Genomic DNA, 23,177 nt, shown 5'->3' with positions numbered 1-23,177 from the left:
TTTCTGCACTATCACTTTTAACCTGCACCTTATCGTTTTTTGAAATTTCCAAAATTACTCTTATTCTGAATTTGAAAATTTGGAATGATAAATATATTTCAAAACTAAAAGATTACATTCCGGATAAAAAAATCCGAAACACAAAATTGAAAAGGCATTTTAGATAAGAATTTCCAGAATTAAAAAATGTGTTATGGAAATTTAAATTCAAAATATTTTTGGAAAAAGAGTTTCAAAAATAATTTTTATCTATACTTTCTTTTTATTTAAAGTTATTTTCATAATTTTTTAAGGATATTTTTATCATTTCTAATAACAGATTGGGTTTATGTTAGAATTGATATGGTGTATGGAGAATTTGCCATTGTTTGATTTTGTAAGTTTAAGGTATGCTTTTTTAAAGTGACTTATACTTTTTTTTTTCTTCTTTTGAAGTTTGTATCATTTACATGAAAACTCAAAAACAATGAATTGGAATTTTTTTTTCCTTAAGACATATTAATAAACTTTAAAATGATTTATGATGATTTTTTTTATAAGTTAAGTACAATATATTTTATTTCACTAGTGTTTAGAATTAGAAAATTATAACAAACTTACTTTCTAAACAGTGATTAGTCTCACAATGTGAAAGTTGTTAAGTGTAGGATTATGAGGAAGTTCCATCTTTTTTAAAATTTGAAGTAAACCCATATACTTGAATTGATTGTATGCTAACCCTAAATTATATCTACCAATAAATTATTAATGTTAAATTGCATAAAGTTTAATTACTTTCTGCCTTTGAAAGACAAATTCTTCATGCACTAGATCAATTGTGACCTACATCCAACACTGCACAAACACTCTTACTCTTCTGAACATCTATATCCACAACATAAATAAGACAGTTTCGGATATACAAATAAAAAATTGAGATGTACCTTCTGGATATGACCATCCGTAACATAAAAACGTTGTCCGGACGTTAAGATTCAGAAGTTTTTTTTTATTTTTTTTATTTCTGGATGTGAAAATCTGAAAAAAAAAACAATTTTGAAGGTTTAAAAAAAAAAAGGTGCATATTACAATTAATCTAGTGGACCGAGAATTAGCCCCTTAGAAAAAGAATGAGTAGAACTAATAGTTAACAATTAAATATGTAAATATTAAATTATATATATATATATATATAATAACTAATGCTTAAACAAGTATTAATGTGAAGTAACAGCGTTGAATGATTTTTTTTTATCAATATGTTTAATTAATAAATATTCACTCAGCTTTTTTATTAAAAAATTATTTTCATATTTTTCTATTTAGTACTCATAAAAATAATAAATATATATGTATATTTAAGATCGTATTATTTTAATATAGAAAAATGTAAATATACATGGAATGGATGTATAGATTTTTGCCAGTATTATATCATATAAATTAAAAGTATGTGTTTATACTACTATTTTATAACATAAATTACAGTTAATAATAATAATGTGATATGAAAACATATTTAACAAGTATATTTTAAAAAAATTAAAATGTGTTAATGAAAAATAGAAAGAAACATATTATTTTTAAGAAAAAAACCCTATTCTAACAAAAAAAAATTACTCATACGTTTTCTTTCTTTGTACAGTTTTGTCATAAAAAAAAGTTGTTTAAATTGGAACTTCCCAAAGCGAAACAGAGATAAGGCAGTGCCACAGCTTCTTCAGCAGAGTCTCGCCGTAGAGCCCTCCGCAGGTGATAACTTTTCTCTTTCACGTTATATGAAACTGAAATTATGTTAATGGCTTACACACTTGTGAAATTTCAATTTGGTGGCAGAGAACTAAAAAACTATGATTATGGGTTCAGTTCATGGATTTTATCTTTGCAAACTCTGTATTAGGATTTAAATTATGTCTTAAGGAAGAGAGACAACACATTGTTTCAACAAATTTTATTATTTTGTTTGAATTTTTTATGGAATTAACTAAGTCATCATTTGGGTCCACTTTTTGTTTGTGAAATATAAAATTTTACCCAACAAGAAGAAATGTGTTCAAAAGATAATCTAACAATAGTTAATGCTTCCTTATTTAGTATTATTCCTTTGTTAAATTTGGTTTTGGGTGTACTTTAGAATTGATGAATTAGTTCTCCCTTTTGAAAGTAAGAGACTTTAGTCATTTTCATGCTTCAACTTAACAGTTAGCTATAAAATTTTTGACTTTGACAAAGAAAAAAAAGACTAAATTCACGTATTTTTTTTTTTAATTTTGAAGACTAATTCATCATTTAAAATTAAAAAAAAAAAATGACTATGTTAGACAAAATGTATGGGGGTATAAACATTTTTTGGTTCCCCAATTGATGATATTTCAAGTTGAAGATAACTGATTGCATCAGGTTTCAAATTTTCTAATGTTTTAAAAGAGATAGTTATGTGAATATAGAGTTGTCAGATTTTTTAATGGATGATTTTGTATAAGCATTATCAGTATGATTACTTACAGGGTGCATTTTTCATCCTTAGAGAGGAGAACATTCTTACAGGTTCCAAGAACTGTGGGGCATATTTAATATTCTTCTGGCACACCCTCTCTTTTGGAGGTGGTTGTCATAGGTAGAAACAAAGAGAGGCTTTCCTCTTGGACAAAGAAAAAGACTGGATTCTAATCAGAGTACTGTGGTTACAATTGAAAGAAAGAATGCATGCAGCATCCCAAACTTTCATCTTAAATCTCACTCCACAGGTTATAATCCCTTTCCCATTTTCATTTGATTTTTAAAAATTTGTTCCCCTTTGTCTTGTTTTTTCTATGTTTAAGTAAGCCAAGTCATTAAATGGTGGTTTGTTGCTTGTTCTTTGGTAACATAATTTTTTGTTTTCAGGTGACCAGGTGCAAGCAGAGAGTAGATGAGTATATTGTGCCTATCCTGAATTATGGACATTTTGGTCTTTCATGGAAACTTAAAGTTGGTGCAAGAAATATTTTAAAAAGGCACTTCTGCTTTCTGAATTGTATTTCAAATTGCATAGGTTATTTGAGTCTGTACTTTATTATACAAAAGCCATTTAAATTTCTTAAACGATTACACTGCAAAGGTTGGGGGCATCATGACATTTTTCCTTAATTATAATATCAGTTGCTCTGTTTACTTGATAGAGTTTGGTGTAGAATTTGTTCAACTATTATGGTCCAGTCTTGGTGAATAGTTCAAAAGGGTCTCACAGTGAATAATATCCCTGAAAATTTGGTCTTTAACCATGTTCAATGGTGTCATGCAATCCATGTGGCTGACCTTACCTAGCGGGTTAAGGCTTCTGTAGTTGTTGTTATTGTATTATAGTCCAGTTATTACTCTATTGCTTCAGTGCAGCTAGTTTTCTAACAGTTGTTGTCCATATGATTTTTGACTGAATTTATTTATAAATGACACAAACTGATTTTGAAACGTCATCTGCTTTTTACAGGCAAGACATTAAATGCCTTCCTGCTGTTGGTGTATTATCAGGTGCTGTTTTTCTTTTCTGGCTGCTTGATTATTTCAATCATAAATCATGATTTATATATAATTTCTTTTGGAATTTGATTTCCTTGTTGTAGATGCCGAAGTTTCTTCCAATCAGTTTGAGGACTTCTCTGTCTCTGTTGTTGAGAAGGATGATACCAGAGAACTAAAGGTATCATAAAATGTTTAATTGAAATAATTAAAAAAAGTGAAAATATCCATACAGATTAGAAAAAAAAGGAGAGGCAAAGGTGTAATATGGAGGAGATACACAATGACAGCTCAGAAGAGGATGATGGGTTGGAATTATGGATCAAATCAATACCTTTGCTGAGAGCTAGTACATTATAGGAATGGAATGGATCACAGTGTAGGTAGAGGCACTAAAGCAGAAGGGTGAGTCAGCTGGAACACTTGTAGAGGCTAGATGGAAGCAGAGTTATATGAATCCTGATCCTAACTCAGAAGTAATAAATTCATATTGGAGGAATAGGAGGTCATCAGCAGATAAATACAGTTTGCAGTAGTAGTGTAAAATGGGATAATGTCAATGAAAAAAACATTTGCAGAATTGAAATGGAAACTGTTGATTGGTGTCTGGTGAAAAAGATGAGTGCCATTTTTTAAGAGTTAACACAAGAATAACTTGGCAGGGTTTATCTTGTGATGTTGAAAACATGCTTAACCAAAAATGCAGGAGGATGCATTGAATATGAGAGAAAACTTTTAGAACTGGAATACATAAGTGAGTGAGACAGCTTTATTAGCTCTATTTGCAAAGAGAATACTGCTGTGGTAAAATTATAGTTTAGTTATGTACACATGGTATATACATCAACAATAAACGTGGACAATATCTTGAATTTTCTGAAACATAAATATGTTTTCATGTGAAGCTAAGTGTTTTGACAAAGATGGAGCATATATAATTTTCTACTGTTTTCTTTTCAAAAAATTTGGCAACACTCATGGTTGACATCTGCTTATAAATTTTGAACCCTCTTTTAACTTTTCTGTCCAGATAAGCATAGAGGTATATGGAAACAAAACTCAAAGGATATTCGATGATGTCTTTAAGAGAATGGTTGCAGCTGCACAACCAATCCCAGGATTTCGAAGAGTAAAAGGAGGTGGAGTATTTATGTGTACTGAGATATGAGAGTACTCTGTATGTAGTTTTATTTGTGTGTATGTTTGGGGAGGGTGGGAAATCTATACAAAGATAATGTGTTTTCTGCTGTTCACGAATGCATAGCATGCCAATCATAATTGTTATCATCTAATTTTGACATACTTATTCCCCCCTTAAGTGTTCACTTTTACCATGAATTTTGGTGTGATTCATGTTCAATTTGTTTCTAAGGCAATTAAGGATGTTTGATGCATAATTTTGTTAGTTAAGAGTATTAGATCCTTTATTAAAAAAGAGGGAAAAAACAAAAAGAAGATAAAAAGTCAAATACATTTTGATGTAAATCTTGTAAATGATAATTATAATAATTTCATATTTCGGGTGTAAGATTCTATCTCTTTCTGAGTTTGAGTTTCTAGTTTACAGAAGCTGTATAATATAGTTTTCACTTTCTATTTCTGAAAGATTATATTTATGTACTGGAAGCATACAATTTATTTTTAGCACAACAAAAAGATGATAATAATGACAACAAAAACTGCAGCACAACTATTCAGCAATGATGATAGTAGTAACTGATAAAGAAAAACCTGTAAATGTTAAAATAAAGTAAAAGGAGGAATATGATTAATCTCTTGTGTATAATGAACACCCAGAGTTATGTATTTACAGATAAGAAACATACAAAACGTATGGACTAAGCTTGTTACATCTAACCATAAATATGATGAACTGATGGAGATTTCTGTGAATTTCAATTGAGTTCTCCAAATTCCATTTTTTTTTCTTTTTTTCTATTTAGGTTTTCTTGTGTTTGACTCTTTCATTGTAACTTCTATATCAATAAATTGACATTTTCCTGTGCTTGTTTGATGACCAACTGCTGCACTAACAACTTGAGGACTACCAGGAAAAACGCCAGATGTAAGTTTCTGTTATCTATCTTATTGGCAATCTTTTGTCATGTAATTTTTTGATACTCATAGATACTCTAATTTTTCCTGTCTCCTTTACCACTAGAGGTATATATAATGCCATTCAAAGTCTGTATATCTAGGTTGAATTGAAACAAATGAGACTTATATTATGCCTTATTTTTTGTTGAAGTTGTAACATACCCAAAATATATTATTATACACAGATAGTATATATATATTTGATTATATTTACAAACATCAAAGAATAAATAGTTCAAGGACATCCCTAAGCCTTCCTTCCAAACCTATGTACCAGTAGAGTCATTTGCTCGTGTCAAAATACGATCATAGGAGGTTTGGAAACAAACACAAGCAAAACAGAGTAAGCTAGCTAATTTAAATGTTGATATATCAAAAGAACAATTCAAATCATTCACATATATTGTCTACACAAAGACGACAATTTACATCATTGACCACAATTTGTGAGATTATTTGTTATTAGTGTATTCCATTATATTTTTAATGGCAGTTGTTATTTTATTGTCTCATTGTGATTACACTAAGTGTGGGAAAAGTTTTATCCTGTGATTATTAGTTACCTGCTAGCATTGCATAAAGGTGATTATACATGTATGCAAATTTAGTTCAACTACATATATTAAAATGCTGAAGTCTTTGTTATAAAGGATATCAATTCAATGTATGGTTGTATTATGTTTTGTGTTCAACAGATACCAAAAGACATTTTATTAGAGGTGCTTGGACCTTCCAAAGTTTTCAAGGAAGTTATAAAGAAGATAATCAACTCAACTGTAGCTGAATATGTAGAAAAGGTATTTTGCCATATGCGAAATCTAGTTTTTCTTAATTTTGTCTTTCAAGGATATTATGTAGGTAGTAGCATAAAAAGGGAAAAGTTAAGTATAATGTAGAATGATGGCAAGGGAAAGATCCTTCTATGGAATCCTCAACCACTCTCTGCATAAAGTTGTTCATATTCTTCCATTCGTTTAAACAAAGATCAATTAAAATATTAACAGTAAAGAGTTGATGGCATTCATTCTATAACTTCAAAACAGTTTTTGGTTTATGCAAGTATGTATATATCAAATCTACACTACCTTGTGTTTTAAATTTACAATTTGTAATTTTTATACCTTGTTCTCTTTCTAATATCTTTTTTGTTAGATATATGAACTTCAAACCTTCTGTCAATACCAATTTTTCTGGAAAAAATGATTGCAGGAGAGTTTGATAGTTAGCAAGGACCTGAGAGTTGAGCAAAGCTTTGAAGATCTTGAAACTACTTTTGTAGAAGGGGAAAAATTCAGCTTTGATGTTGTGCTTGAGCTTAAAAATTAGATTGAATTACATTTATTTGTTCAAATTTTATCTCAAATATTGCTTTTTCAATGTGATAGTTTTGATTACCTAATATAAATTACTCCAAAATATTGCTCTATGAAAAGAAAATATATCTTAAAAATCTTACTCTTAAATTATAGCGAACAAATTTTTGCATTCTCAGTGTAGATTCCTGCTTAATTTAATGTCTAACTCTATTCTCTTATCAAAAGCATAACAAAAGAAAAAAAAATGAGGAGCACGGACGATGAAGAGAAACTCCTCATGTATTCTAGTATTAAAAAAGAAACATGTAAAAGAATTTTTAAAAACTGGGTTATGTACTACTAAAAACCAATGTTAAAGTATTTCACACTCAAAATTGCTCCTTATTTAGCAACCACTCTCACATTCGAAACTTAGCAATAATGACAATGATAAACTTAGCAATAATGACAATGATAAAATAGTGAAATAAAATATTAATATGAGGTTTGGACACGTCTCTTAAATGGTGTGTTCATGTTGAATACACATATCGAACATGACATTCGTAAGACACATCCAATTCAAAAAAATATTTGTTGGATTTCTCACAATTTTAGCACGATTCTAACACAATTTAAAAAAAAAGAAATACATTAATGATTATAAAAATAAGGAACAAATGTTTTTGAACCAGCCATGAGAAACATCTTTTTGCTAAAAAAAACTAAAATATATTTGTGCACATAAATCTTTATATCAACTTATATAATTCATAATTATATAATATATAGATCTGTGTTTCCATGTCCTAAATTTTAGAGATTATATATATCTTTGTTTCCGTATCGTATCAATGTCTATGCTACATAAAATAATAAAAAAATTATGGACGGAATGTCTAAAATAAAATATTAATATAAAGATAAAATAGAAAATATTAAGAGACATTTTTTAGAAGAATTTTCATTATATATTATTATAGATAATAATTTAAAACTAAAAAAAAATAGTTAACATATAACTAGTTACTAAAGGTCAAAGAATCAACATACTTGCTAGAATTTTCAAATTTTTTGTTTGGGATCCAATGTTTTAGAAAAATCAAATTTACAATTATTCTTTTAATTTTTGTGTTCTGTAGGAAAATTGCACAAGTTTCGGTCCGGATCCGGTTCGGGTCGGGTCGGATGATTTGGCTTTAGTGCGTGGGTTCAGTTAACATATTTAAGCAGGTGTGTGCGCAGCGTTTTGAACGAGCTGAACGAGCAAGAAGCATGAACGGTGCGATGTGGAGAGTGGTGAGCAGAGACAGTTCGGTGATTTTCCATCTGAGGAAATGGAATCCTCTCTCCGTCACTGTTCGTGCGTTTTCCGCTTCCACTGGTCTCTATGGCTTCCCTCATTTGAAGACCGCAAAAGGCTTTCAATCCTTCGTCGATGAAGCCATTCAAAGGTATTCATCTTATCGAATCGTGTTCCTCACGCAATTAATATTATTGCTACTGTTTAAACTGATACTAATGCACGCGTGAGTTTCAGCATTTGTATTGTGATATGTTTGATGTATATTTTCTCTTATTATGCATGGAATTGTTTGTAATTCATTGTACTGGCTAATTCTACATATGTACTTGATAAATGTGCATTTGCTTCATTGTTTAACCTACAAAAGGTAAAATAGCTGCACTCAATTACTATTGCTACTGCTATGAGTTAATTGTTGCACGCATGTCTATCTGGTTGTAATGATAAATGTGCATTTGTTTTATTGGTTAACAACCAAAGTGTTAAACAGTCCGCACATAATCTCTATTACTATTAGTAATGGTGTCATGACCACCGGTTGATTTTGATTTTTGTGGATTGTTAGGTCTGGAGAACTAATCAGTTACATTAGTACGAAACAGCCAGCTGCTGAAGTAATGCGAGCAATGGATGAGATTTCTGACGCTGTAAGTTGTTTTAATGAGAATGACTGAGCATGGTGGTTGATAAAATCGCACCAATTTGATTGATTTGGAAGCTTGGTGCTGGGAATTGGGTGCTTTCAAAATTTGTAAAACTCATGTGTAGATGATTAAGTTGTGTTGTGGGAGATTTTAAAACTCCTCCTCTGTTATTTTTTAATTTGTTTAGGCTATGTAGTTAATTGGGCTGCAATTTTAAGCTAGAAATCCCAACAGATAGGCATAGAGTTATGTTAATATGCATGTTTTGTTTTCATTTCTTGTTTTTCTTTTTGTTAGAATGATGCTATAGTTATGCTTTTAAGTTATTGTTGGTCATGGGTTTGTGCTTTTTGTTGTTGGATTTGTGGTTTTATTTATACACACAGATTTGTGTATGTATCTCTGCTATTTTTGTTATTGATCGTGAATCTTAATATTCTCAATATGGTTCAATTTGTGATTCAAAAAATAGGCTTTCCAATTCACACTTTGTATCCCGATTCAACTATCTTGAGAATAAGTACTTTACTTGTTGTATTCACTCTTTTACTCTCTTGTTACATGTATTTCAATTTGCATGTTTCATTTCTCAGGTATGTTCTGTTGTTGACTCTGCTGAATTGTGTAGGCATACCCACCCTAACAGGTTATCTTCTTGTTAACATTATTATTATTTGTATTTTAGCTTTTGCCTTAGTTATAAAGAAAACATTTTTGTGGTCTAAATTATATGTTGGATTTACAATAAACAATTTAAACTCTGGTATAAGAATTAAGAAGGTTATTTTTAACTATTTTTTTTCAATTTCCTTATTTTTTTTATTGGATTTAAAAATGGAGATAAAGGAAGGTGAATTAAAAGAGACAGACAAATAAAATTGACTATACAAGTAAAATAATTTGAGAAATAAACTTTTTGGTTAATGCACCTCAGAAAGAGAGAGGAGAAAAATATATTGAGAATCTCTGTTATAGAGAATGGTTGCCCCACACTCTTAGTTGTGAATTCTAATTTATAATATAAGAGTAAATTGCTGTTGTTATTATTATTACTATTTTTATTAGTGGTTGTAGTAATTGGTTTCTCTTTTTAACTAATTCACACTGTTGTTTTTTCTCTGGTAAATGACTGATGAAATCTTTGGCTATTATATTTTGTAATGCTTCTTTCATGATTGAAATTATGTTTCTGTTTTTTTGGGTAAATCAGAGAGTTTGTTGAGGAGGCCAGCAAGGCATCAATGAGAATTAATGAATATCTACATGTGAGTTGACCGGTGATGCTCACTGTTTTTTTTTTATGTTTATTGTTAATTAACTTAACAAAAGCATAGCCTAAGAAAAATGAAAAATCATGTGCTGTTGTTGTTCTGTTGCATAAAGTGTTTAAAGTTTGAGTGTGTGCATGGGCTTAGCCACGTACTTTGGTTATATTTTTCTTGTATGTTGAGGAACCTCATTCTCTACTATTAGTTAAAATTTACTCAAAACTGCAGATCTTTTGAGACTAGTCAAATGACAGGAGCGGACTCACAAAATTTTGTGATTTCTAGTGAATTTCAATCAATGGGATTGTGTTCGAAAGGATATGTTAGAGAGTTTATTGCTATTTTTTCTCTATAAGATATTTTCTGTATATTTGATAGAATGGGAAAGAAACACTTCTGGTTGGAATGCTGAAGTTAGACAGATTAGTTATGTTTGACCTTATAGTCTGAAGAAGCTCTTTAAATTGAAGTCGAGTACATGTGAATTTTTAATCATGACAGAAATGAGTGTAGACTTTAGAGTTAGCAACCAATTTGACATCACACAACCAACTAAACCAAGAAGTATAGTATTTGATTAAACTTGCCAATCAATCATGATTTGAGAAAAAAAGCATGTGGTAAACTTAACCATTGAAGATCTGGTCTTCACTGTATTCCTATAAGTAAGATGCAGACATTATATTAACAAATGAGAAAACTCAAGTTACACAGAGGTCTAACCCCAACACCTGTGCTCATTATTTTATCTTTTTGCTATGCAGTATCTGAACACAAATCATGATCTATATGATGCGATTAAGAAAGCAGAGCGAGAATGTCATACGCTTTCTGAGGAAGCTAAAAGGGGAGTTAGAAACTTACGTGTTGACTTTGAAAGGGGTGGAATTAATCTCTGCTCTGGTAATTATTTTACTCTTAATTTCATCTTTTATTCACAATAAAAATCTAGGGAACTTTTATCTCTAAATTGTTTCTTATGTGATGTGCTTTCTTTGCAGAGAAATTAGATCGAGTGAACACGCTAAATATTGAAATGTCTCATCTATGCAGAGAGTATGTTTATCACTGATATTGATGCATTGGTTGCAGTGACAATTCTGTTGCTTGTTATGAAAACTGAATAATTTTCTTTTATGGTGGAAGCAGTCTGTTCCCAAAACATAAGTTTATATTTCTAGTGCCTTTTCCCCTTATTTTTCGTTTATATAAACTGGTACCATGTAAAGAGGGAGGGTCCTTAAATACTACATGGTGACGACAAAGCAATCTCAAGATTCAAAATTTTCTTCTTCAAAACCTAAATATCATGAAGTCACATTAACAAATTTGATAGACTATGAAATTAACTTAACTGTGTTTAGACTAATTATATGATTTATAAGTACTGCTGCCACAAAGCCTTTTCACACCGTGTGAATTGTGGGGTTGGCTTATTAGTTCATGTTATTTGGACATATCTAAAACCTACTTTTATGGTTCCTGCTAATATAAGTGTTTCGGTTTGGGCCCAGCGAACTGTAAGGGTCTATTCCTGTAGGAACAAAATGGGTCAGAATGATCAAACTTGTATATGAACATTAGTTACATCGCTAGTAGTAGGCATGTGTGAACAATTCCATTTGAGCAATTAGCTTGTGGAACAGAAAAAAACCCTTTGGAGAGACTTGTGTCTTGATTGCATTACAAAATTCTTTTGTATTTATCTCGTTTTCTTTTCTCATAAATTGGGTGCCTGACTAGTTTGGTTTGACCTATTGGATGCAAAGGAAGGAGGAATGGAATCTAACGTAGATGCTTTAGAAAAGTTGTTGAAAACATTGAAGTAACATGGGAGCAAGGGAATCAACTATCTGAAATGATGGTGCAGCTTGGAAAAATTGATAAGATTGAGACCACATTGGAATTTATGGTGAAAAAACTACGATTATTGATGGAGAATGACAAGACTAGCAATTAGTTTCTTAATCATTCCTATGAACAAAGAGGACACATGGGGTAATGGGTTGAACAATGGTAGTGATGAGATACCTCTCTGGCGCAAGAAAGGGGATCTACCAACCTTTGATAGGAATGATTTGTTGGGATGGGCTTGTAAGGAGAGATGTTCTTTGAGGTTCAACAAACTAAAACTTTTGAGAAGATGACTCGCTTTTATCAGCATGGAAGGAATAACAATGCATTGGTTTCGCTCTTTGGCTTGAAGAAGAAAACCCTTGGGTTATAATGGAAGGACATCACCACAAAGCAGAGACTGTTAATGGCAAACAATTATTGGGTTTTTTCTTAGGTGGGTTGAAACCAAATGAGATATAGGTAAAGCTAGGAAAACAGGCAGTAAGGTCTAGCTAACTGAAAAACTGTGCTGACTCGGCCTAACCCATATTTAAAATGGGCCACAATTTTTTGACCTGTCCTGGTCTTGTATTGGCCAATGGGTCATCTTGGCTCGATTTAAAAGAAAATAAAAATATTAAAACATAATTCTAAATTTAAAAGAAAATAAAAAAAGTCCTATTTTTTAAGGAATCTCCTCCAACTCCTCAACTTGTGCTCTCTCAGGTGCAGAGTCCTCTATCTCCACAATCTTGCAGTATGGTTGGATATGAGTTCTCTACAGGGTTCTGTGTTTGGATTGAAAAGGGTAGATGTGAATTTGGGAGTAGATGGTTGAATACTTTTGGGAGAGGCAAGGGTGAATTGGAACACTTATCAATGACATTTATGGAGCAAGAGAAGGACTATAAAATAGTGGTAGACTGAAACACTTAATCACTAATTCTTCTAAAGCATTGATGAATGTCCAGAATGCGGATTTTGCTTTTGCCTTATTAGCCTCGTCAGCACTATCCCTGGCAGCTGAGAAAATTTCTATGGAGGATAGTGATTTGGAGCTGAAAATCACTCATTAGCTAGCAACTCAGTTTCAACAATTGTTGGACTAATATAATCTAGTTGTTTCCACTCCGAAAGGACTACCACCTATTTGTGATATCAATTGTAAAATTCTTGTGAGTTGATGGCATTAATACAAGACTTATAGGTACCCACATGCCCCAAAAGAATGAGATTGAGAAAATGGTGGCTGGGATATTAGAGAAGGGCATCATTTGGCCAAGTTTGAGTCCTTTTTCAAGCCCAATTATTTTGGTAAAAAAAGCGATGAAAGTTGGAGGTTCGTGTAGATTACCACGCATTGAACAAGGCTACATTCCTGTATAAATTCCCAATTCCACTGATTGAGGAATTGTTGGATAAATTACAAGGACATGATACTTTTCCAAGATAGGTATAAGGGCTACCACCAAATCATAATGAATGAAGCATGCATCCATAGGTAGCTTTTAAAACACATCAAGGATCTTTTAAGTTCCTTGTGATGTTGTTTGGACTTTCTAAAGGCCTTTTCCTATGTAAGTTCTTGTTAGTTTTGACTTGTTTCTCCCTCCTTAACAACCAGGTGCTTATCGATTGGTTTTTGAGTCTTCCAGTGTCTCTCGGCCGGACACGAGTGGCACAAGTGGTGCTGCCAGCATTTCAGTGTTTACACTGCCTGGGTGCTTGAGTTGTAGAGTGTGGGGGGTGCAAGTACTTAGGATCCAATTGCAAGGTATGAGACTTGGGTTTGTAAGTATGGGATTCTAATGTGGGGTTTATTATCCTCCAGCTAGATTTTGTGACATGGTTCGTTTAAGGTTCTTATCTTATCATGTTATAAATTGTATTTGACTACTAATGATCATGCTTGTGAATGTTTCTATGTCATTTCAATTCAGTCATTACTTTATGACTGATTCTCCTCAAAAGTAATCTGTTGTATGTTTGAATTAGGCTTATTTATTTTGTGATCTTGTTTGATTGGTTTACAATTTCTTGGTTTGGTTAGGTACAATGAAAATATTGTCATGGACCCAGGAAAGGTTGATATATATCCTTCTTCTCGCATCCCCAAGAATTTGCATTATCTTGTAAAGCCTGTATATCGGTCAGAATGGTTAATAACCAAGGATTTATCAGGGCCCAAGGGCACCCTTAAAGAGAAAGGATTTCGGATTACAACGGATCCACAAACTCTTGCTTCTGTACTACAATTGTCATCTGATGATAAGGTAGTTTCTATGCGGTGATTTTTAAGTTTACCTTAGTATATTGATACTACTAGTAAGCATTACTCACAAGTCCTATTAAGGACTGTGAAGTAAGTTCATGTGAACTAAAAACATTTGTAATCACATCTCATCTTCTAAACAATCTAGTATTAAGACTCTAGAGTACTCATGAATTCTGCTGGTATTCTCATATGATCCTTGAAGTAATGAACTTGTGTATTCCCTCCCACTTTTTGAACTATAAATTAATGGGATAAAACTCAATTCCACAGATAAAATGCTGCAGAACTTAAAGGGTCTGAACCTTTAACTGCCCAAAGGCTCTAGTTTCCTCTCAATTGAGAGGATGATGTCTCTCTTAACTTATGTTTTGAAAATTGAACTAGATTGTCCAAATAAATAAAAAAAACCTAGTGAACTGGTCCCATGTTCAATTCAATCCATTTGAACCTCTGAAGTGACCTGTCAAAAACTGGCAAATACAGTAAAAAATCAGTTTAAACCAAATCATTTAATTTTTTATTTTATTTTAATAATCTCTACTTAAAAAGTGTGATAGTTGAATAGACTTGACATTATTGCATTTTCACACATTTGAGGCCATAACTAGTGTGAAACCTTGAGACTTGGAATGCATATTATGGAGTTGCTATTTTTTATTCCCATATTATATATTTTATTAAAATATTATTTTATTTCTAGCAGTTCGAACATTGAACCTTGAAGTAGTACTTTAACCTGTTCCATAATCAATTTGGTTTTAAAAATACTGCTCTTAACTTCCCCTCTTATTTATGGGCAACATGCTTTTTTCTTCAACCTAACTAACTAAATACTGTAATTAACTAATGGATATCTGTCAATTTCTCTCTGTATTTTAAGGTTAGGAAAGAGGTATATATACGAGGAAATTCTGTTCCACAGGCAAATGTTGATGTCCTCAAAAGGCTTATATCTGCACGACATGAGCTAGCTCAGGTCTGTATCATCATGAGGCCCACTGACTCATTTTAACCAGTTTGATTTGTGCTGTAACATAAGTATGCTCTCTCTTCTTCCATGTTGCACTCTCGTGCAACATGTTTCTAGATCGCCATCATGCATTTGTATGCTTGCGTAACATATTTGATACTTCTGTTACTTTCTGTTTTTGGGTATAGATGAATTTTATTTGGGAAGAGGAGTATTAAGAAGTGAGTTGAAGCCTAGCTAACCTCACAAAATTGGTTCATAAGGTGAGGATTACACCCCATTTATATATTATAATTCAACTATATTCCTAGTCGACGTGGGATCTCTATCACACCTCTTCACGCATAGGCATATACATATTGAGTGAGACTAGATATAAACAGGAGGGTTAATGACGGCCTGATAGTGGGTGAAATAATAGACCCAACAAACATCGCTATATGTCATAGTTACTATTAAAAAAGAAAAATAAATTACAGGGTAATAAATCTTCACTAATGGAAACTGAAATAAAGAAATCAGGAAAGAGTATCATATGCTACAACAGTTGAGTAAGGTTTGAATTCTCTTAGGTCAAATTTTTTTTTCAATAAAAAGTGTAGGATGTTTATTTGTCTTTACTTTGCTTGATTGTTTTTGTAGGTATTTAATAACAGAGCTAATTGTTTCTTCTATTTCGAATTTATAACATAATGATTTTTCCGTGTGATCATTTGATGCAGATAATGGGGTGTAATTCTTATGCTGAATTTTCTATTAAGCCTAACATGGCTTTATCACCAAAAGTTGTAATGTCATTTTTACTTGAAATGAGCAAGATGGTCCAGAGTAAGACTAGAGAGGTATAGATTCCTTCAAGGCATACTTTCTTGGGCATGAGGGTGTAATAGCTGAAGTTGCTTGTGCCTGTCACTGAGAATTATTCTCTTTTACTTATGATATTAGGAGCATAAGTTACTCACGAAATTCAAGAGAGAGAAATGTGGTCAAAGTGATGGAGATTTAAGGCCATGGGATGAGACCTATTACATGACAATGATGAAGTCCTCTGCCTATAAATTGGATGCTTCGGTAATTAAAATGTGACATGTTTTTGTGTCATTAATACTTCAACATATCCATGTTTGTATTTTTCACATAAATGCAAAAATCATGTCTGCAGGTTGTAGGTTCATATTTTTCTCTCTCAAACTGTATTGAGGGTTTGAAGGTGCTGGTGCAGTCATTGTTTGGTGCAACCTTTCATAGCATCCCTCTAGCCCCTGATGAATCTTGGGATCCACATGTGCTTAAACTATCTCTTCATCATCCCGAAGAGGTATTTGGTGCAAAGAATATTTTAGTCATACATTATATTTCTGTAGTTTTAACATTTTTACATAACTTGAGAATAATACAAAGGAATTAGAAATATAGAGATTGTATTTAGGATGTCACATTTATATCAGATTTAGATACAATGTATGAGAGGGAAGAGAAGAGAAACTAAGAAACTAAAAGGATACATCTAGGAACTAGGTGCAGTACAAAGCACCTTTACAATAAATTCTATTTAAGGCTATTTAATCTAACACTTTTATTGTTGAATATGAATTCTGTATTGATTTTTGGTCCAAATTTCTGTAAATTTTATCTATAAGGACTCTTAAAAATCCTGGGTTGGTCTGTTATCACATTATCTACCTTTGTTTGAAAAGAGAATGCCAGCTCTCTGACTAATGCCATTACCTTCTTTTTGCTAATACTAAGTGAGAGAGTGTATGCCATGTTTAAATATGCTCAATCAGACAACTGACAATAGTCAATTGTGTAATCAGAATTATTACTGCAGACATAGCATCATCTACACTAGCTTCTGTTTCTCGACTGAAAATATAAATGAGAAATCTTTTTCAATTAGTTTAGTTCACAAATTACAGACACACTCATGCTTCTTACTGTTTTCATCGTTTTCTTTTATTTCTTCTCTCACTCAAAAACACATTTTTTTCATACTGTAAAGTAAATTGATGATTGGCCTTACCATGGTGGGATGATCTGATTCTGCATCAAACTATAGTTAGGAGGAGTGGTAATTTATCAAACCACTGCTTAAGTATGGAATTCTCTGTATGTACTTTCACCGGTTCTCTCTGAGCTCCTTTAGTTGTCATGCTTTCCTAATTAAGTATTTATACGGTCCTAATATTTTTCTATTCTACCAAGATCTTTTATTTTTTTTGGGCCTTACTAAATTTATGTACTTCTGAAGATTTGACACCTCATGTTTATTACATTGTCAGTGATGATTGATATCAATAATGCTTTTCTTTTTTATTCTTAATTAATTAGTTTGAAGACACTGATACTCAAGCTCATTTCAGGGTGACTTGGGATATTTGTACCTCGATTTATACTCTAGAAAGGGAAAGTATCCTGGTTGTGCTCACTTTGCAATAAAAGGGGGTCGCAGAATTTCTCAAACAGAATACCAACTTCCAGTATGTGAAAATTTCTTTACGCTCAGTTTCTTACTCTGATTGAGGCATTTAACTAGAAATATAGTTTTCTCTTTTTGTCACACGTGTAGTTCCTTTTATGTGAAAGTTTTCTATTCCATTTTTAATAAGGCCTAATATTAGTTAAAAGAGAAGAGACGCGTCATCCTCTAGTGGAAAAACTTGATGCTTGGTGATGTGATATGAGACTAAGGGAACCACATTATTTCACCAATTAATTGGAACTGTTCAACGCCTAATGTGCAATGCTCATTTTAAATTCATTTTTTTTTTACTAAATCACTGTATTCAATGAGTTTTTTCATAAAGACATTTTCCTTTTTTTAGACAAATATCAATGCACAATGGTTATATTTAAATACATTTTTACTGTATCCACCATAGAGGAGGCAGACTTCTTATTCTTTCTGATTTATGCTTGGTTCTGATGATTTTGCAGATTGTAGCACTTGTTTGTAACTTTTCGGGTTCTCAAAATCCGTTAGCTGTAAGGCTCAATCATGGGGAAGTAGAAACTCTATTTCATGAGTTTGGACATGCTCTGCATTCTTTGCTTTCAAGAACGGTATCCTCTTGAACTAATGAAGAAATAGTTGCATAATTGCATTACAAAATAAGGATAAAGCTTTATGATGTGCAAGTTGGATTCACGATACAAATCAATTGTTGATGATATAAATAAATTTTTAGTTTTCAAAGTTAACTACTTTTAATTTTGTGATATCTCTACAATAACTGTGTTATAGTCAGGCTGTAAGGATGTCCAACCCTTAAGCATGTGATAATGTTGTAAAACCAATCCCCCAATTTTAGGGATTTGCAAAACCGTTGGGATTAATAACCTGTTTACATAACTTACACAAGATATTACCTATTTAGTTACAATTATGAATAGCTACAATATATGAGAAATTTCAACAATCTTATTATGTAAATAACAGAAAAATACATAATAAATAAGATTTACCCTTGCCCTTGATAATTTAATGGTTTTGTCTTCTCTTTTACTCTTCATTCACGAGTTGGCATATTGCACTAATAGCCAGATGTAACTGCCATAGGCCTTGATGATTCTCTGACCTTTATATAGAACTTGTGTAACAGAGAATCATAATAATTTTCTCCCTACCTCAGTCTAATACTAATATTTATAGAAGTTAAATTTCTTCCTCATCAAATAATATGAAGGCACAAGTATGAACATGATTTGAGCAAATTTAATTAATCTTTACTAACATGACATTTTTTTAAAAATCATTTTGAAATTCTAATTATATGAACTCTTTACCATATTGTTTAATGAACTAAATACCTTTGCAAACATTTCTTCATAATTAAAATGTTTGAAAAGTGGTTACTGCTGTCATTTATGTAATGAGATGATGCCATGTTCTTATTGTAGGACTACCAGCACTTTTCAGGCACCAGAGCAGTTCTGGATTTTGCAGAAATACCATCCAACCTGTTTGAGTGAGTAGAATGCAACAAGAACTATGTACTTTAAGTCTTATCCCTTAAATCAGGGTGGTAAATAAATACAATATAAAAGTTTTGAATGAACTGTTTAATTGGATGGTACTTGCTGTGCAACTGCCTATTTTTCTATGATATATGTACTTTGGTTTGATTTTGCAGAATTAAGCTAATATAATCCCAGTCTTGTAAAAGTGTATTACCTTAGCCTCTTGATTTTTTAATGAAACCTTAATTTACTCCTTTACATCCATCATCATCTTCAAGTCAAGTGTCCCTGAAATTTCAACTTTCTGAGTGGAACCATGACATTCAGAGACTCGTTGATCTTCAATTGGGATCTGCTATCCGAATGTCATTATCCACCACCAGAACAATATGAGAAAGATGTCTTATAGAAAGGTCATGTGACATGTTATACCCTGCACGGCATTGGGGTAGTGCCGAATATTTTTTTTACTGTCACTGACAAATGTCAACTCTATGTCTCTAACTCATAATGTGGCCCCTGACATTTAAATTTGTTATAATTTTGTTTGTAGCTAAACACATAAACACACTTAAATAAGTTGTTTTTAATGCTGGAAATTCACCTTAATTGTGTCACTTCTAGCCCACTTTAGTTTCAGCGTCTTTTGGGGATACTTTAATTGCAACCTCAGTTAGTAGTTTAGCTCTACATTGTTTAGATAGAGGTTATAAAGCTTATAACCCGGTTTTGTGCGATTTAGTTGTTGTTGTAAGTTTAAATTCCAAGAGTGATGGTTCATGGTATTATTCTAAGACTGCATGAATTTAATGTTAGTGTGGTCAATCAATTTTTCATGGTCCCCTGTAAAATCGCCTTTAGGCAGTTGATAAGATTTTCCAATATTTAAAGGCAAGTACAGGGGAAGGAATGTTATTCAGGAGAGAAGGTAAATTGTCCGTGGATTATGTCAAGTCAGTTGTAGACTGTAGGAGATTCACCTCCGAATACTGCATGTTTCTCAGAGGGAATATACTAATGGAGGAGCGAAAGAAAAATGTAGTATTGTTTGGCAGAAGCATAATTGCAACCTACGATGCATGCCAATGTGAAGGATTATGGATGAAGATGATTCTTGATGACCACTAAAAAATGAGGGACCTACGAGGCTGTTTTGTGACAGCAATTTAGCCATTAGTATTGCTCACGGTCCATTTTGACATGGCAAAACAAAGCATAGAGTTTGATGGGCACTTCACTAAAGATAAGTTGGATGGGGCCCTAATCGGTAGGTGTTTTCACCAAGGGGTGCTCCTAACGTGGACTCAAATAATGCGTTTGCAATAGAGGATCTATCAAACTAAGTGTAAGAACCATAAATCTAACCATAGAAACGTGATCTCTCTCCATAGGTTGTCTTAGAAACATCTAAGATAATGATTCAACTAATTGGATCATAGAAATCACATAAGAACACAAGAACAATGCAAATAGGACCAAACCCATATTTGAACTGATGAAAGAAATAACAAATTGAACCAATGCTTCTGAATAAATTTGGTTACCTCTCATTTCTGATAGAGGAATTGCTTTTCATGACAGATACTATGCATGGGATTATCGAGTTTTGAGAAAATTTGCTAGACACTATTCAACTGGTGAAGAAATTCCTCAGAAGTTGGTTGAGTCAATGCAGGGTGCTAGAGATATGTTTGCTGCAACTGAACTGCAACGTCAGGTTTGTTATATTTTCCTTTTCTTTTCATGCCTGTGTAGGGCAAACATTGGTTGTTAGCGCATAAGCAGAACTTGTTTTTTCTGTTTATAAAGGATAAATAGTTTACATAGTTTAACACTTTAATTATATTTGTCAGATCTTCTATGCTCTTGTTGACCAGACACTTTTTGGAGAGCAGCCACTCCCTCATGGTGATATTAGTTCTGTTGTTGCGGAACTGAGAAGAGAGCACACCAATTGTGAACATGTGGAAGGCACACATTGGGAGGCCCGATTCAGTCATCTACTTAATTATGGTGCAGGTGTGTCTGAAGTCTGAATTTTCTTATAATGTGGATGCCACCAAAAAGTGTTTGCCTTCAACTTGAAATTCTTCATTTATTGAAAATTTGAAGTTTAGGCCTATACTTAATATATTTATCGTGCAGGTTATTATAGCTATTTGTATGCTAAGTGTTTTGCTGCAACCATATGGAAGAAAGTGTGCCAGGAGGATCCACTGTCATCAACTACAGGATTTGCTTTAAGAACAAAATTCTTACAGCATGGAGGAGCCAGAGAACCAGATGCAGTGTTGAAAGATCTAGTGGGAGATGGAATATACAGGTATCATGATGGAGGGATAATGCCTGATATTTCATGTCTTTGTGATGAAATGAAGCTGGTTGAAGAATATATGCAGCAGGTCCATTTGTAATACAAGGAATTATAAGAAAATTCAGACTTCGGACACACCAGCACCATAGTTAAGCAGATAACTGAATCGGGTCTCCCAATGTGGGCCTTCCACATGTTCACAATTGGATAGCTCTCTTTTCAGTTCGGCAACAACAGAAGTAATATCACCATGAGCTACCACTCAGCATATTTTCCTCATGGACACAGCAAATAGTGGTACCATCCAAACTATCCTGTCAAAATTTGTAAGGCTTTGTTTTGGGCTGTGTCTATTTTTGTTTACACGACCCTATCATATGAAAAACTGTTTCTTCCTGCACCTCCATATGTTCTTCTGTCATCCCATACAAAATATGAAAATACTTTTTTATCCTTTTTGTGTCACCTCCATATTCTGGATTACATAATCCGAAAGTTAATCTCATATTCGGAAATAGCTTATGGATTATATAATCCAGAATATATTTTTAAAAAATGATAATCCAGATTATATAATCTAGAAGTCTGGATTTGAGAGTACTTCCGAATTATGTAATCCGAACACGCATTTGGAAAAAAGGCTTCTGGATTATATAATCTGGAAGTTAATTTGGATTTCCAGATTATATGATCCGAAAACTAATCATGCATTTGAAAAACGACTTCTGGATTACATAATCCAAAAGCTAATTACGAATTTGGAAAAAAACTTCTAGATGACGTAATCTGGAATATTATAGAGGGACATTTTTGCAATATAAAAAATTTATGAAGGTGGGAGAAGAATATATGGAGGAGCAGGAAGAAACCGTCCATATGAAAGAAAGAGGATCCAATTTTGTTATAAGGCATAATTTCAAGTGTAAACTACATATGCACTCACATTGAAAGAAATGAAGTGAAGAAACAATTCTACATGGCACATATCATAGACCCTTCAGAAAATTGACGCCATTGTGCAGCTTTAAAAGCTATCATATCTTAAACAGAAATTAACGGTAAAGAGAATTTGTCCTAATAAAGTGACTTGTCATTGTTTCAAAGCCTCACAGATGTCCTATTATGTTACATGTTCTTTATTTTATTATAAGTTTCTTGAGTAGGTTTTGGTTTAGTCTTTCTACTCTTTTCCATTTCTTTTTCTTATTTTAATGCTATTTGGATATAATGCAAATGATAGATATAACATAGCATATCAATGTGTTATATTGTGATGCTCTGCGTGTTTTATATATTTTTTTTTAAAACAAAACAAGCCTCACAAATAAATAATTTTTTTATTGTAGTCATATTTTTTAGATTAAGTATTTTGATTCTTGCAATTCTCGAAATACAACTTTACTATCAATACGTATTATATAAAATCAAAATTAATACAAGATTTTGTAATTTAATTGCTGATTGATATAATCGAAATAGATATCTGGTGTTATCAATATAGTGTTCCTAGAGATGTTGTCAAAACTTAATTTATGTACTCAATTTATTTGATATTTCTAACATACTCCTTAAGCTGAGGATATTCAGATAGGTAAAACAATAAATTCAAAAAACCTTAACTTCACAAAAATTATTATTTTATATTGATAGATGCTAAGTGATTGATACATTAATGGTAAAAAAATTATGATTTTAGTCCATAATTTTTATTCTAGATCTCACAAATTTTTAAAAA

General features: G+C 32.2%; 2 protein-coding genes across 11 annotated transcripts; both read left to right on the top strand.

Moving 5' to 3' along the window:
• The first annotated feature begins 1,618 nt into the window (after window positions 1-1,618).
• LOC137834627 (uncharacterized) lies at window positions 1,619-7,024 on the top strand. 5 transcript variants are annotated; one of them, XM_068642710.2, is made up of 9 exons: window positions 1,619-1,731; window positions 2,487-2,726; window positions 2,866-2,975; window positions 3,449-3,489; window positions 3,582-3,658; window positions 4,508-4,616; window positions 5,529-5,542; window positions 6,270-6,371; window positions 6,784-7,024. In XM_068642710.2, the coding sequence occupies exons 2-9, from the start codon at window positions 2,682-2,684 to the stop codon at window positions 6,898-6,900; spliced, it is 615 nt and encodes a 204-aa protein (XP_068498811.2). In that variant the 5' UTR covers window positions 1,619-1,731; window positions 2,487-2,681; the 3' UTR covers window positions 6,901-7,024. The 5 variants fall into 5 exon arrangements, 3 of the variants coding, with proteins under 3 accessions (XP_068498811.2, XP_068498810.2, XP_090158319.1); XM_068642709.2 differs by having other exon boundaries at window positions 1,621-1,731; window positions 2,507-2,726; XR_016520907.1 differs by lacking the exon at window positions 6,784-7,024 and having other exon boundaries at window positions 1,624-1,731; window positions 2,507-2,726; window positions 2,866-3,013; window positions 6,270-6,285.
• A 1,086-nt stretch (window positions 7,025-8,110) lies between these two features.
• LOC137834626 (Zincin-like metalloproteases family protein) lies at window positions 8,111-22,426 on the top strand. 6 transcript variants are annotated; one of them, XM_068642708.2, is made up of 17 exons: window positions 8,112-8,323; window positions 8,741-8,822; window positions 9,413-9,465; window positions 10,030-10,084; window positions 10,852-10,990; window positions 11,089-11,143; window positions 13,974-14,196; window positions 15,079-15,174; window positions 15,891-16,010; window positions 16,114-16,239; window positions 16,331-16,486; window positions 17,532-17,648; window positions 18,106-18,231; window positions 19,069-19,136; window positions 20,710-20,845; window positions 20,982-21,147; window positions 21,274-22,426. In XM_068642708.2, the coding sequence occupies exons 1-17, from the start codon at window positions 8,145-8,147 to the stop codon at window positions 21,540-21,542; spliced, it is 2,166 nt and encodes a 721-aa protein (XP_068498809.2). In that variant the 5' UTR covers window positions 8,112-8,144; the 3' UTR covers window positions 21,543-22,426. The 6 variants fall into 6 exon arrangements, 5 of the variants coding, with proteins under 5 accessions (XP_068498809.2, XP_090158315.1, XP_090158316.1 ...); XM_090302189.1 differs by lacking the exon at window positions 10,030-10,084 and having other exon boundaries at window positions 8,125-8,323; XR_016520906.1 differs by lacking the exons at window positions 19,069-19,136; window positions 21,274-22,426 and having other exon boundaries at window positions 8,111-8,323; window positions 20,982-21,118.
• The last annotated feature ends 751 nt before the right edge of the window (window positions 22,427-23,177 follow it).

Source organism: Phaseolus vulgaris, chromosome 5 (assembly GCF_051622355.1).
Source record: "Phaseolus vulgaris cultivar YP4 chromosome 5, ASM5162235v1, whole genome shotgun sequence".
Classification (NCBI taxonomy): Eukaryota; Viridiplantae; Streptophyta; class Magnoliopsida; order Fabales; family Fabaceae; genus Phaseolus; species Phaseolus vulgaris.
Note: the sequence above shows the minus strand (reverse complement) of the source record. Positions and strands in the feature narration are given on the sequence as shown.